The sequence below is a fragment of the Lissotriton vulgaris genome, chromosome 2_1 (assembly GCF_964263255.1).
Source record: "Lissotriton vulgaris chromosome 2_1, aLisVul1.2, whole genome shotgun sequence".
Classification (NCBI taxonomy): Eukaryota; Metazoa; Chordata; class Amphibia; order Caudata; family Salamandridae; genus Lissotriton; species Lissotriton vulgaris.
In genome coordinates this window covers 2,105,542,512-2,105,555,500 of record NC_141687.1, presented here as the reverse complement: position 1 = coordinate 2,105,555,500, position 12,989 = coordinate 2,105,542,512, and the positions used below count along the sequence as shown (strand labels likewise).

The window sequence follows — 12,989 nt, the reverse complement described above, 5'->3', positions numbered from 1 at the left end:
AACGTTTCGAAGCCAAAGAATGTTTTGGTTTTGAGGCCAGCGTGCTGCAGCCAAAGCATGGTGGCCATTGTCTTTCAGACTTCGAAGACTTGGAGGCCCCTGCTGTAGGCTGAATGTTGGGTGCCATACCGGACGGCGGGGTTCGGAGTCTGTATGTCTGTGCTCACCATGGCTTTTTATGCAGTGGTGGACCGTGAGCAGATTTTACGGACGCAGTAGATTTCTTGGGCTTTGGATCAGGGGCAGTTGTACTGGCTGAATCTTGCTTGATGTCAGAGGTGGAATCGGAGATGTGAATGGATAAGGATTCCTCTTGGCTGCCGATGCTTCCTCTTTCTCATGTCGACCAAAGTTGTCTGGTGAGCAGTCTGCTTGTCTGCGGTGCATTTCCCAGCGATGGCCGCTTCAGTCCCAAAGGGTCTTTTTGGATCAGCACTACTCGTAGGCCTCACGGGTGTTGTCTTGATCCGGAGAGAGGCATAGGTTGCAGACAGAATTTTGGCCTGGGTGAGGATATTTGGAGTGGCACAGAAACAGATTGGAGTGCATTTGATTAGCAGCACATTGCCTAATAAAATCTGTTGAAGTAGAATAGGCCCAGCCGAGCTTGGTTCTTAGGTCGTGGAGGCAAGTCGAAGAACCCGATGCACAAATGTTTATTTGCTCGGAGCACAAGAGTAATTACGCGATCGAGACAAAACCGTCGAATCGGTGGCTCTGCTGGCGAACCCAAGGGAGCTAAAAAGAAACACACACCAGACCACAAGAGATTACATCCGAACCCATTGTCGAAAAAAAACAATCTAGCAATGGAGGTGATGCCCATGCGAAGTATCACTAACAAGAGGAGTCACACACCATCATGACTCGAACAAACTTCTTAGAGCAAAAACAATTTTTAATCATCCGAGCCCAACACTAGATGTCGGACTTATGAAAAGCATGGGTATCTACAGCACACATGCCTCGAACATTTTATGTTCATAGGTAGTGTGGCAATGAAACCAAAGAATACAGAAGTTTGAATAATCTAAATAGTTCTTGTGAAAACAAGTTTGTTGAAATGGAGTATTACATTGTTAAAAGCTTTCAGTAGAACTTTTGCTTAAATGTTGATTGTAGGCCAGGTGAGTATTTATTTGTGATAGTTTATCTTCATAAACCAAAAATGTTTTAATAATATCAGCTAAAGCAGGGCGAGAATTTTGCATTCTTTCATGCGAACAGGTATTTTTGCACAACACTTTTGACACAACTTGAATTTTGAATATTTGCCATGTTAATTGATTTTTTACTCCTCTATGCTACCAGAATAGCATGTACAGGAGTAGGATACAGTATAAACTGTAATGCTTGCCATTTAAAATTGATTTCTATGATTCTTAATATACTGAATGTTAGAATGCTAAAATGTGTCTCATTTTTCCAATAATGTATATGTTATAATGACTAAGGGTTTATAAGTCAGAGAAAGGCTGAGTTTTGTGGAGATGCTGGCTGAAGATAATGTGAACTCTTCTTAAAAAGCCTACTTCCGTTGTACACTTGATGAGAAACTGAGGTACTACAATAAGTAACCAAGCCACAAAATTAGTTTTCTGTCAAATTTGCTTCTTAACGGCTAGGGCAGGTTGGATCTGTGTAATGCACTACTATGTAGCTGACAGAAGACAATTGGAGAAACAAACATGTTGATTTGGGTCTGTCGTAATTAGTAATTTAGGTTACATTCTCTGTATGGCATGAGAAAAGGAGTAGAAAGTGTCAATAGTTACAAATAGATATGGATCAGAACATCCTGCTCATGTGCGTCCTCATACATCATGTTTTCCATAGAGTATTACCAATTAGAAATTAGTTTCACAAGTCGTTATTTCTAACCTTAGAAAACAAATTCAATAAATTACAAGCAAAGTAAGAGAGGTGACTAAATACTGTGTACATAAAATGTGTTTATGAATTAGCCACGGGACTATCTCAAAAAGAATTAACAAGCGGGCTAGACAAACATAGAATGAAAAAGAAATGATAATTTAAAGCACAGGATGCCTTTCTTGTTTCATTGCGTTTTAGGAATTTCCCCATTCCAGAGCCTTCATAAATTCTTCTTCAGTAAAAGAAAGCAACTTGGCAGCTTCTATGTGCATCTGCAAAAAAAAAAAGAAACAACCTAGGTTACAGATGAGGTCATCAATTTTCACTTGGACGTACTACAAATAGGCGTGCAATCTACTGACACTAATGAAGTTCTTTGGTCTCTATAGGAAAAGGCTTGGAGGCAATGGAGTTTGCTTGGTAAAAATAAAATGCAGTCACTCCATAAACCACTGTCACCCGGGTATGATACTAGAATATCAAATGTTAAATACTGTGCTACGAATTATATCATATAGGCAAGATAAGTGTTTATAAGTAAAACAAAGGTTAAAATAACATAGGTGAAATGGCAGTTTAAACTAAAAAAAACACACACAAAAAAACTTGGAAATTCACCACTTAGTTATTTCATGTAACTATAATTTGTGCAACCATCATGCAGTGTGTGTCATCAATGATCTCATTTCATATAGCATAAGTGATGTCATAGGTAGTGCATGGCAAGGATGCAAGTAACAGTTACTTGAAATAAATACAGCTCGTGCATTATAGAGTTAGTTATTAGTTTAAAATGATATGCTTAAACTAACATTTTCACATAACTATAACTCACTTTAACCTTTGTTTTGTTTCCAGAGAATTTGTATGATTTTTTAAAGAAACGTAATATTTTATTGCAATACGTAACTATGCAACCACAGCCACACATGGCCTTGCTGTTCACAACGCGCACTAGCTGTAGGCCCAACGGCCCATACGCGTCCAACACACTAGAGACACTCACGCACTTCTCTTTTTGTTTAAATGGTTTTCTGATCCATCAGGACTATTGAGGGAGCGAGCACGGCCCCTGGGCTCTCCTAGGACTCTTGCAATAGCAGGACAGGGGGTCTACTGAACGTTCAATAAGATCACAACTACCCAATTTGTTTTTAGGTCTTACGCTGCATAGGGGGACCTTTAGGTGTCGTTCTGCTCTTTTTGGAAGCACATACTCGTGCTTGTGGTGGCGTCCACCTTGCGGGAGCGAGCAGGATCGTACCACAAGCAGGAGTATGTGCTTCCAAAAAGATCAGACTGCGCGCGCACGCAGGCAGAACTCCCGGGCTCTCTCTCTCCACGCACGCACCACTGCCGGGCTTTCTCTCTCCTCTCGCTTTCTCTCTCTCGCTCTCTCTCTTTCTCCCCCTCTCTCGCGCTCTCTCTTCCTCACTTTTTCCCTTTCTCTTTTGTAGTACGTGCCGTGTAGATGATTGGTGTGATTGTGCACATACATGCACAGGAATTTTAACAAGAGAGGGGAGAGAGAGAGTCAGTGGATTCAGTCTCCCTAAATGTATGAATAAACAAAGTGGAATCCACTCAAAGTGATAGTGATCCCTAAAGTGATGGGGAAACACACAGTGTTGTTTAAATGCCCCTCACACACCAACAGGCCCCTTGGTGTCATGCTTCATCATCGGGGCCTTCGCACCCCTCTACGGGATGCGGCGTGCTACGACTCGCGGATACGCAGGAGCACTTAGAAGTGAACTATGTGTGGGGGTGTGTGTATATAACCAAGGTGTGAGTGAGGTGAGGTGAAAAAAGTGAAGTGTGTGTTTCCCCATCACTTTAGGGATCACTATCACTTTGAGTGGATTCCACTTTGTTTATTCATACATGCACAGGACCTTTGTAAAGCATGTATTTTTAACTAATCTACCCACCATTTCATTGGGTCCTGCTCTCCTCCAACCACTTATGCCAGGCAACACCTCACGATTTCCTCCAGTGTGTGTGGCTGCACTTGCGGGACCCCATCCGTTTGTCACCACAGGTATAGATTCCGTACACAGTACCTAATTTCTTTCTAAGCGATCATGACCTAAGCAGTTGGGCGGGTCTCCGGAGGCGTGCGACTCGCATTTGCCGTGCAGGCCATCATGTTTTTTTTCCTAACCAATCGCCGTACAGCCTCCAAGACATTTCATTAGCACTATTCACAAACTCTTAAATTATTTAAGCCCATTCCTTCTTTTACTCATGTCGGCTACAGTATACTCTAAAGGAGAGGAATCTCGATTCTTAAAATCCTTTGTCGGCAGGTAGCGCGTCGTTTCCCTTCTGACTTTTTTCCACGAACAGGCCCCGCAATTATTAAAGACACCCCTTCGCACATACCTGGAAGCAGAAGAAAATCTAGCAATCGAAAAAATACCTGGCAGAGTGTTTGTTTCTTGGCTTTTTCTCAACTTGTTCCATATAAAGAGGTCACCTGTCAGGTTCTCGCTGTTTCCAATATTTTAGGGAGTTTAATGTGAGCACCGTTTATTGTTGGCTGCCTTTTTCTATATGTCTGCATGTGAAAATTAATCAGGATGTTACAAAATTATAGAACTTTGTCACAATCCAAAACGATGGTATAATATACTCATTATCCTCCAAAGCCTTCCGATGTCTTTCGTTATTAGTTACCAACTAAGTTATGCTACGCACAATAGGTGTATTGCCTGTTATTGTATAACGTATTATCTGGTTGATATGGGAATGCTCTGCGAGGCATGCTATATTCTGTGAGGTTTGAACAAGCCAACTTAGCTAACAAACATTGGCAAAACCAATAGCTCTATCTAAACACTTATAAAGCCCCAAAGGCAAGACCTATTGGCTATGCCAATGCTTGTTACAGTTGGCCCCATAGAGGGTCCCTCTGGACCCCCCCGCACCTCCCTCTGCCGAGTTGCCCTCCTACCAATTATTTTTATTAATTTTAAATCGTGACTCCCAACGTTTCTCCGCCTGCTGCAGCCAGGCAATCAGTGTGCGAGCACCTGCAGAACTCGCAGAAGCTTCTCGCTCCAGTGGGAACGAGATGGCCGGCAGGAAGAGTGGCACTCTTGGCCAATCAGACTGCTCTATTATTTAAAGTTGCATTCTCGTGGGACTACTGCGAGAGTCCCGCAAGCTAACCGTACATATATACATACATTTTGAGCCTTTTTTTTTTTTAAACACTTTATTAAGGCTGTTGAGGCAATCTACAGTAGAAAAAAACTGACACATGTCATGCACATATGGAAATCAAGTAGTATAGTCAGCATATCGAGCAATACAACTAGGCGAACAGTAGGGTTGCACAATAGACCATTGTGAATGATACAGTAGAACCATTTTCTGATAAGGCAACGTACGTACAAAGTAAACATAGCTAATAGCACGAAAAGTAAAGGAAAGATAAAAAAAACAGAAATCATAATTACTAGATTGCAAGACCAACACAGCAAATCAGGTTGCATGATGTCAAGTGGTACCGGTGACAACAACCACATCACAGTAAAATCAAACAATGAACCCTTCCACCCTACTAGGAGCTGAACGAAGAGCAGAAGCCCACACAGGCTGGCGTTGACATGAAGGTCCAAGAAATGAACCGCACAATGTGCTAAATTCTTCAACCACAGGCAGGGTGTCCCCAGCGCCGAGATCGGCGGTGGGACCCCAACCCACCAAGACCCCGCCCCAACACCTAAGGGGCGGCAGCACGCCACATTAGAAGCATCGCCAGAATGAGAGTAAGGAAGGGGTGTCCCACGTTCTAACCCACCCCGGTCGGTGTATTAGGATGTAGGGACTGAGAGGGCGCCTCCAATGCCTTTCCTGCAATGTATTGGCGGTATGGACCCCAGATGTCTGTAGGGCGGGAAGAGGCCGGGAGTTGGTCAGAATATTCCACACTGTTGACATTGCAGTATGCCACACTCCTAAGCCATGCATTGACGGTGGGAGTACGCCGTGAGCACCAGTGCAGCGCAATTTCTCTCTTGGCCAGCACGAAGCAAATGGATGTTAACTTGCGGATTTTGCGGGGAAAATTGGACACGTAACCCAGCAGAGCAATCTCCGGTATTACAGACAGAGACAGGCCCAATATATCATCTAGTGTGTCATGTACCTCAACCCAGTAGGAGTGCAGCTTCGGGCAAGTCCAGGAAAGATGAGCAAAGTCGGCCTGAGGGGCGTTACATTTGGGGCAGGTGTGGGGTCTGGCGGGGTCAATTCTGTGGGCCAACGCTGGTGTATGGTATAGCCTTCGAAGGAATTTGAAGTGTATGAGTTTGTGTCTGCTATTCATGGAGACCTCCCTTGTCATGGCACAACACGCCACCCACTGGTCGTCAGAGATCTGTGTGCCTAGATCCCGCTCCCACGCGGCGCGAACCGCCTCATCAGATGAAGGGAGTGAGGACAAGCACAGCTTGTAGAGCTTGGACACAACGTGAGCCCCCGATGTATTTTGTATGATGAATGTGAGTGCCGGAGTATCGTCGGGTGGTAATGGGAAGGTGGGAAATGTAGCACGCATCAGCGCTCGTAGTCTCGCGAGCACAAAGGTATCCATAAAAGTGCGCTCTGTGAAGCGGGGGTCTTCGGTTATAGTGATAGCATGGCCGTTGGGGAACAGATCACCGATCGTACTCAAGTGGAATTTCGAGAGTGACCGGCAAATCACTGTTTCGCCCGTTATAGGGAGCCAGTGGGAGTTGGGCAGCGGAAGGGCAGAAGAGTACAAAGTGTCAATGTGTAGCAAGCGCCTAAGTTTGTCCCAAGCCCAAGTTGTCATGGTGAGGGGGAGTATGTCATGTGGTTCGCGGGGGAGGCCTTTGGGGAGAACGTCGTCCAAAGACACCGGGAGCGCCGCGTCGGCTGCTGGTTTCAAATGTTGGATCCTGGCATCTGGATGGTACCAAGGGTGGGCATACGAGCACTGAGCGACCAGGTGGTAGAGGTAGAAATCTGGGACCCCAAAGCCGCCCCTCTCGTAAGGTAGAGTCAGCGTGCGCCAGGCTAGGCGAGGTCGTTTCCCCCCCACACCAATCTCAACAGGGCAGTGCGCAATTGAGTGAAAAAAACTTCGGTGAGAGGGATCGGGATGTTGTTGAAGAGGTATAAAAACCGTGGCAGAACCACCATCTTAACAATGGCAATGCGCCCGGCCATTGACAAAGGGAGGCGAAGCCATCTGTCGGTCTTATCCTCCAGAAAGTCAAGAGCGTAGCCATAGTTCAGGCGAATAATGGATACGGTGTCGAGGTGGACATGTATCCCAAGGTATTTAACAGAGTCCTCACACCACTCCAACGGGAGGGAGCAAGGCCATCGCACAGTGGCGGGGGTGATTGGGAACAGTTGTGATTTGTGCCAATTTACCTTAAGGCCTGAGTGCTCGCCAAAGCGCGTGATTTCAGACAGCAGGGGTTGTAGATTGGTCTCCGGAGTGCGGACGTACAAAACCATGTCGTCCGCGTAGAGTGAGACCAAGAGAGGCCCAGTGCGAAACTGTAGCCCTCTGTGGAGATGTTTCTCCTGGAAGTGACGAACTAAGGGGTCCATTGCCAAAATAAAAAGTAAGGGGGATAAGGGGCACCCCTGTCGCGTACCCCTGGAAAGAGTGAACCTGTCGATGATGGTGCCGTTAAGGCGAATGCGGGCCGTGGGTGCAGTGTATAGCAACTCCACAGTAGCAACAAACATAGCAGGCATGCCCATCCTGCGCATCACGTCCAAGAAAAAGGGCCACTCCAGAGTGTCAAAAGCTTTTTCGGTGTCTAGGAAGACCGCAGCAGCCGGGGTGGCGGGATCTATCCTGTGTAGGACCGGAAAAAACGTGCGAAGGTTCAGGGATGTCGACCTCTGAGGGACAAAGCCAGATTGCACCGGCGAGATAATGGAGTTTACCAGTAGCGCAAGCCTCATCGCTAGTACTTTGGCCAGGATCTTATAGTCCAGGTTTAGATGTGACAGCGGGCGGTAAGAACTGCAAACCGTGGGGTCGCGTCCTGGTTTGGGCAGCAAAACTATGACCGCCTCACGGAGTGTTGGAAGAAGAATACCAGACTCCAGGGCCTCGGCATATATCTCTACAAGTACAGGCACCAGTTCCTCCTTAAACTCCTGGTAGAAATCGGCCATGAAGCCATCCAGGCCAGGCGCCGAGGACCCCTTTAGGGAGTCAATTGCCTCAGCAATCAATTCCAGTGTGATGGGATGGGTTAAGAAATCCTGCATATATTTCTCCAAGAATACCATAGCAATTTCGTTAATGTACGGACCGGGATCTATACATTTTGAGCCTTAATTTCTAAATAGCTTCTGAAAAGATTTAAATCAAATCGCAAAATGCACACGTTGTGAGTAAAGATCCAGCTTTCTGCCAAACGTGGTGTAATTCTGTTCCACCATTTGGGCTGTAGTGCTGTTCAAAAATCCCTATGGATATTGGATAGGGATGTTGCTTTCAGGGATCCCCCTCCCCCTTTTAAATTTATTTCGTTTTTTTCTGGCCACACTTAACGGATCACTCAGAAGCTTTCAAGGCAGGAGCTGAGGTGGAGGACCTTTTTTTGGTAAGAATGTTATTAGCAAACCAAAAAATGCTCTTCCTATAGGTCCTAACTGTAACACACAGTGGCAACAGCCAATATATATCTATATATCCTTAAGGTACACAGATGAGGAGTTAAGAATAGTAAATCTATACTTACAAATATATAGTTACCCTTGACATTATTATAGTTGTAAATATTTTTGCTACCCTATTCATGTAACAGGACATTACTCGACTCGACAAGCAACCACATACAACACCCACTATGCACATTCATAGGCTGAGGGCTGCAAGGTCTGGATTTAGGAGCAGTTTGGTGCAGTGCTTAGCTGCAGGCCTAACCCCACTGTTCATCAACAGGCTAAATGACCATGCAGTGGCGCTCAGTTTTTTTCTTCCCAGAGTAATATATAGTGCAAACTTGACCGGAAGGCATCAGGTATCAAAGCGCTTTACTAGAGCACCAGTTGTGTTACACAAGAACACATACCTTTTTTTTTGGTTTGGCACGGGAAGATTATGTGATTTGCCCAGAATCACAGGATGTTGAGCGTTGTTGCTTAGATTCGAAACCGGTTTCCCAGATTTAAGGTCAACAGCCCTAGTCGTTAGACTACATTCTCTCCCGTAACATTCCTTTAAAACACCTTAGCATTCACTTAAAAAACAAACTACTAAGAAATTCACAAAAAATTACTGTTTAAGTCATAGCTCCAAATCAAAACCGAAACGGCTCTAAAATTTGTAAGCTATGATCCACTGAAGAAAGCATAACTTGCGTCTCTGCCATGAGAAACTATACCTCACCCCTAAAATGGACTCCTCATGGCCTCAAATATGATGTGACATATGCAAATATCAATTGCACCACATGTTGGCATTATATAAAACCTTAACTTTGACATTATCAATGACATCACGATTAATACAGTATACTTGATTTGTTGGGATATGTGTTATTATTTATTGACATTATTTTGTTAAATACAGTTTGTTGGTATAAATAGTGTGAATTTATGAATAGTCTATTTGGGGGAGGCTGCTCACATGAGCATTGTTCAATGTAGCAGGGCTGCTGCTTAATGCAAATGTAATGCTTCTGAAATGTGCTAGTACAGTGTCTCAGTCAGCCACTGGTGCTCTACAGATATGATAGGGCTGCCTTTTTTTGCCAGGGATGCTTCTCACATAGGTCAAACATATTTAGTGTGCCAAGTGAGGTGCACAAACACACACTGTTCAGCATTCCAAGGGTAATTCAACATGTTTAGCTTACGTAAATCATACTTGTATATTCGCAGGATCCAGAAACCTATAAAATGTATAAAAAATAAAACTTTCCAAGAGTTCTCATGTGTCAATTTGCAAGGTGGGGGCATGGTACTAGGGCTTCCTGATGGGGTATTAGCAGACATTTGTTAGAGTTTCTTTTCTTGATTGGGTATTAACAGATATTTGTTAGAGTTGCTCTGTGTACTCGCATGTGAACAGAGCTTCTCTTGCAAATAGAAATAAATGGTTCTCTTGGTTGTGCTCACTATCCAATCACAATAGGATCCTGCCTCACTAGAATATGTGACTCTAAGTCTATAGGGTCATACACACACAGTCATCAAGCAATACGCAATGAGGATACTTAGCTAGAAGCGAAACCCCAAAAGGCACTTACAGTCTAAAAGAGTAAAATGCATAGCCATGAAGCCCTGGCTGGAGGCGGACGGCTGCTTCCTTCGGCTGGCCGGCTTGAGGAGAGGGAGGGAGACGGGCTGCCACGGAGCGGGAGGGAGGGGCTATCGAGCAACTTTTGTACAATCGTCCCGAGCAGGAAGGCAGGTGCCGGCAATGCCGGACCAGATTCAGGGGCGTTCCCGGCTTTCGGCTGACGTAGCGTGACGTCGCCAAGAGCCAAAAATTCTCGGGAACGCCCCCGAATCTGGTCCGAGATTGACGGACAGAGCCCTCTCCCAATGGCTAGCCTCCATTTATGGAGCTAGCCAATGGGAGGAGGGGGCGTATACCCGACCCACACACACAAATCATAAGGTTTTTTGGCGCATGGCTAAACCTAAAACCTAAAAACCAAGACCCGGCCCTCACTCTCCTCCCGTAGCTTCGCTGGGAACATGAGACTGTACTTCAGATTCAAGTCTACGAGTCGTCGCTTGACTGGAATAAAGGTTTTTTTCTGCTCTTGGACTTTTTTTAAAATTGTTTTTATTGGGGTTTTTCCTTAACATGAGAGAAAACAATTACAGCATTTGTCATGCAGAAACTCACACATTCTAGCCATTATACAGATGTTGTTCTTTCCTCTCTCAATCAGTTCATGGCGTAATAAGATATGCTCAGAGTCCATAATGTCTTTGCAGCTTTCCTTCCTCGCTCATAAGATAGTACAACAAGGCATACAACATTAATTTATTGTGACATCGTTTACAGTTACACATGTGTCATGAGGGTTGGCTGTGTTACTTGTCAGAACAGCGGCACCATGATCACCAGAGCAAGGCCTATGAGTCACGTTTCTCGGATTGCCAGAGGGGAGGGGCGAAGGGAAGATGAAATGGTGGTGTAGAATGCATGGAGTGTGGTGCACGTAAATATTGCGCTGTAATATCTCTATAACTCTAGTATCTCTGTGGTAGAATAAGGGGTGGCTTTTGGGTGTGCGAGGAGGTAAGTTCTGAGAGGGTCCCAAATGTCCCTTGGTCATGAAGCCAGGGGGAGAAATTCAGCATAGTTAGTCAATTGTTCCTGGCAGTAAATTAAGTCAGTGAGCCTATCCTTGAACTACAGCACTCGTCACCTGCCCCATCTACAGGCAACTCGGCATTTAGCCATTAACATGGCAGTGGCAGTGTACCGGTGATACGGCTTAGCAATGAGTGCAGTGCATCCCAGTAAGGCGACCAATGGAGTGCGTTCTAATGATAGCATTGTCATCTGGTCTAGGGCATTAAAAACCTGATCCCAATAGGCTTGCACCCCCGACACTTCAAGGCCAAGTAAAGAAAATGCGTCCCCGGAGTGCTGCATCTATCACAGCGGTCTGTGTCTTTCAGTTTGTAATTATGCATTTTGACTGGAGTGTAGTATAGAAGGCGCAAACATTTTAAATGCGTATTGCGCAATCTGCTGCTTGCTGAGATTTGTTCTGTTTGCAGACAGCAGTGCGTCCAGTGTTAGTCTGTAAGCTTTTGTCCAAGCTCTGAGTCCCTGTGCGCGCGAGTGGGACAAGGGGGTACATCCTGCAGCATGTACATGGTGTGATATAGTGTGGAATACCATATGGCCTGGGGAATAGGCACATCAGTTGCAGAGGGGCCAATGTGGGAGGCTCTTGGGGGAATTCCGGCGTAATGGGCCGCATACCCTGGCGGAGCCTTACGTAGAGGAATACGTTCGGGGAGACAGCTGGGATTCAGGGAATATTTGACCTAGTGTCTGAAATTGCCTGTTGCGATAAAGGTCACTCCATGGTTTGATGTGGGTCCGTTCTAAGAGCTTCTGATTTCCCACCTCCTGGAGAAATTGCATGCGAGGAGGATATTATAGGGTGAGCAGTGGTGAGTAACGCATGGGACACTGCAATAGAGTCGAGATGCGGTTCCAGGCTGAGATCGTGCAGGTGACCGTAGTTGGTGTCTTGTCCCGCGGCTGGGGGTTTATGCATATTGCGCCATCTACAGGCACATGATCGGTCAGCCACTGTTCATAAAGAGTGATATCATCCGCATAAAGCGAAAGCAATATTTGGCGTTATTGATAACGGCTACTTCAAGCCTGTCGCAGCGCGGTTGCGCAGCGGACGCATGCAGCAGGTGCGCCAAAGCAAGCCCACCTGCGCCCGTTCGCGCCCTTTCGGGACCCTGGGCCCGCCACCATGCTCAAAACAATTAGCTACACTAGTAGTGAGCTGCTGGCACTTCACGCAGCCTCTACTAAGCCTAATCCCCTTACTTACTATAGCATATGGAACAAGGGATCCTGGCCCCTAGAACCTCTTTCCCGGACTTTAATGGTGCCCAGACTAAAGGCCCAACCGAGCTTCAACACGGCCATGCCCACAGCGAACGGGAGCTCTCTGTTACATGTCTGAATACCCGTTTGCTGGTCAGACATCAAATGGATATCTTTCTACTGCTGAAAGTTGAACAGCCTGATCTCCTTCTGCTTAGTGATACCTGCCTATTTCAGGAATCATCTCCTGATATTCTTGCGGCATGACCCTCCGACTATCACATTACTCAGGCTAACCGCCCCCAGGAGAAAACCGGCGGAGGGGTAGCGATCATTACGCAACTTGATTGCAATTATACGGTTCTAACCTCACTAGACGTACCCTTGGTGGATAACCTGGTGATCAAATTTGAATTTAAATCAGATGTTGCTCCTTTGGTTTGTATCCTTCTCTACAGACCTCCGCAAAGGATGCCTTTCTTTCCTCACACCTTGGGTGAACACTTAGGTCATTTGGTAACTGATTATGGAAAGGTTCTGCTGATTGGTGATTTTAACTACTGGG

The 12,989-nt window shown here is 45.6% G+C and overlaps 1 protein-coding gene across 2 annotated transcripts in view; it reads right to left on the bottom strand.

Moving 5' to 3' along the window:
- Positions 1-1,932: 1,932 nt before the first annotated feature.
- Positions 1,933-12,989, bottom strand: part of TEX9 (testis expressed 9) — a 414,747-nt gene continuing 403,690 nt past the window's right edge. For both annotated transcript variants that reach the window (XM_086958349.1, XM_086958352.1), the window contains one exon: positions 1,933-2,147. In XM_086958349.1, coding sequence (XP_086814475.1) covers positions 2,070-2,147 — 78 coding nt within the window. In that variant the 3' untranslated portion in view covers positions 1,933-2,069. The remainder of the gene's footprint in view (positions 2,148-12,989) is intronic.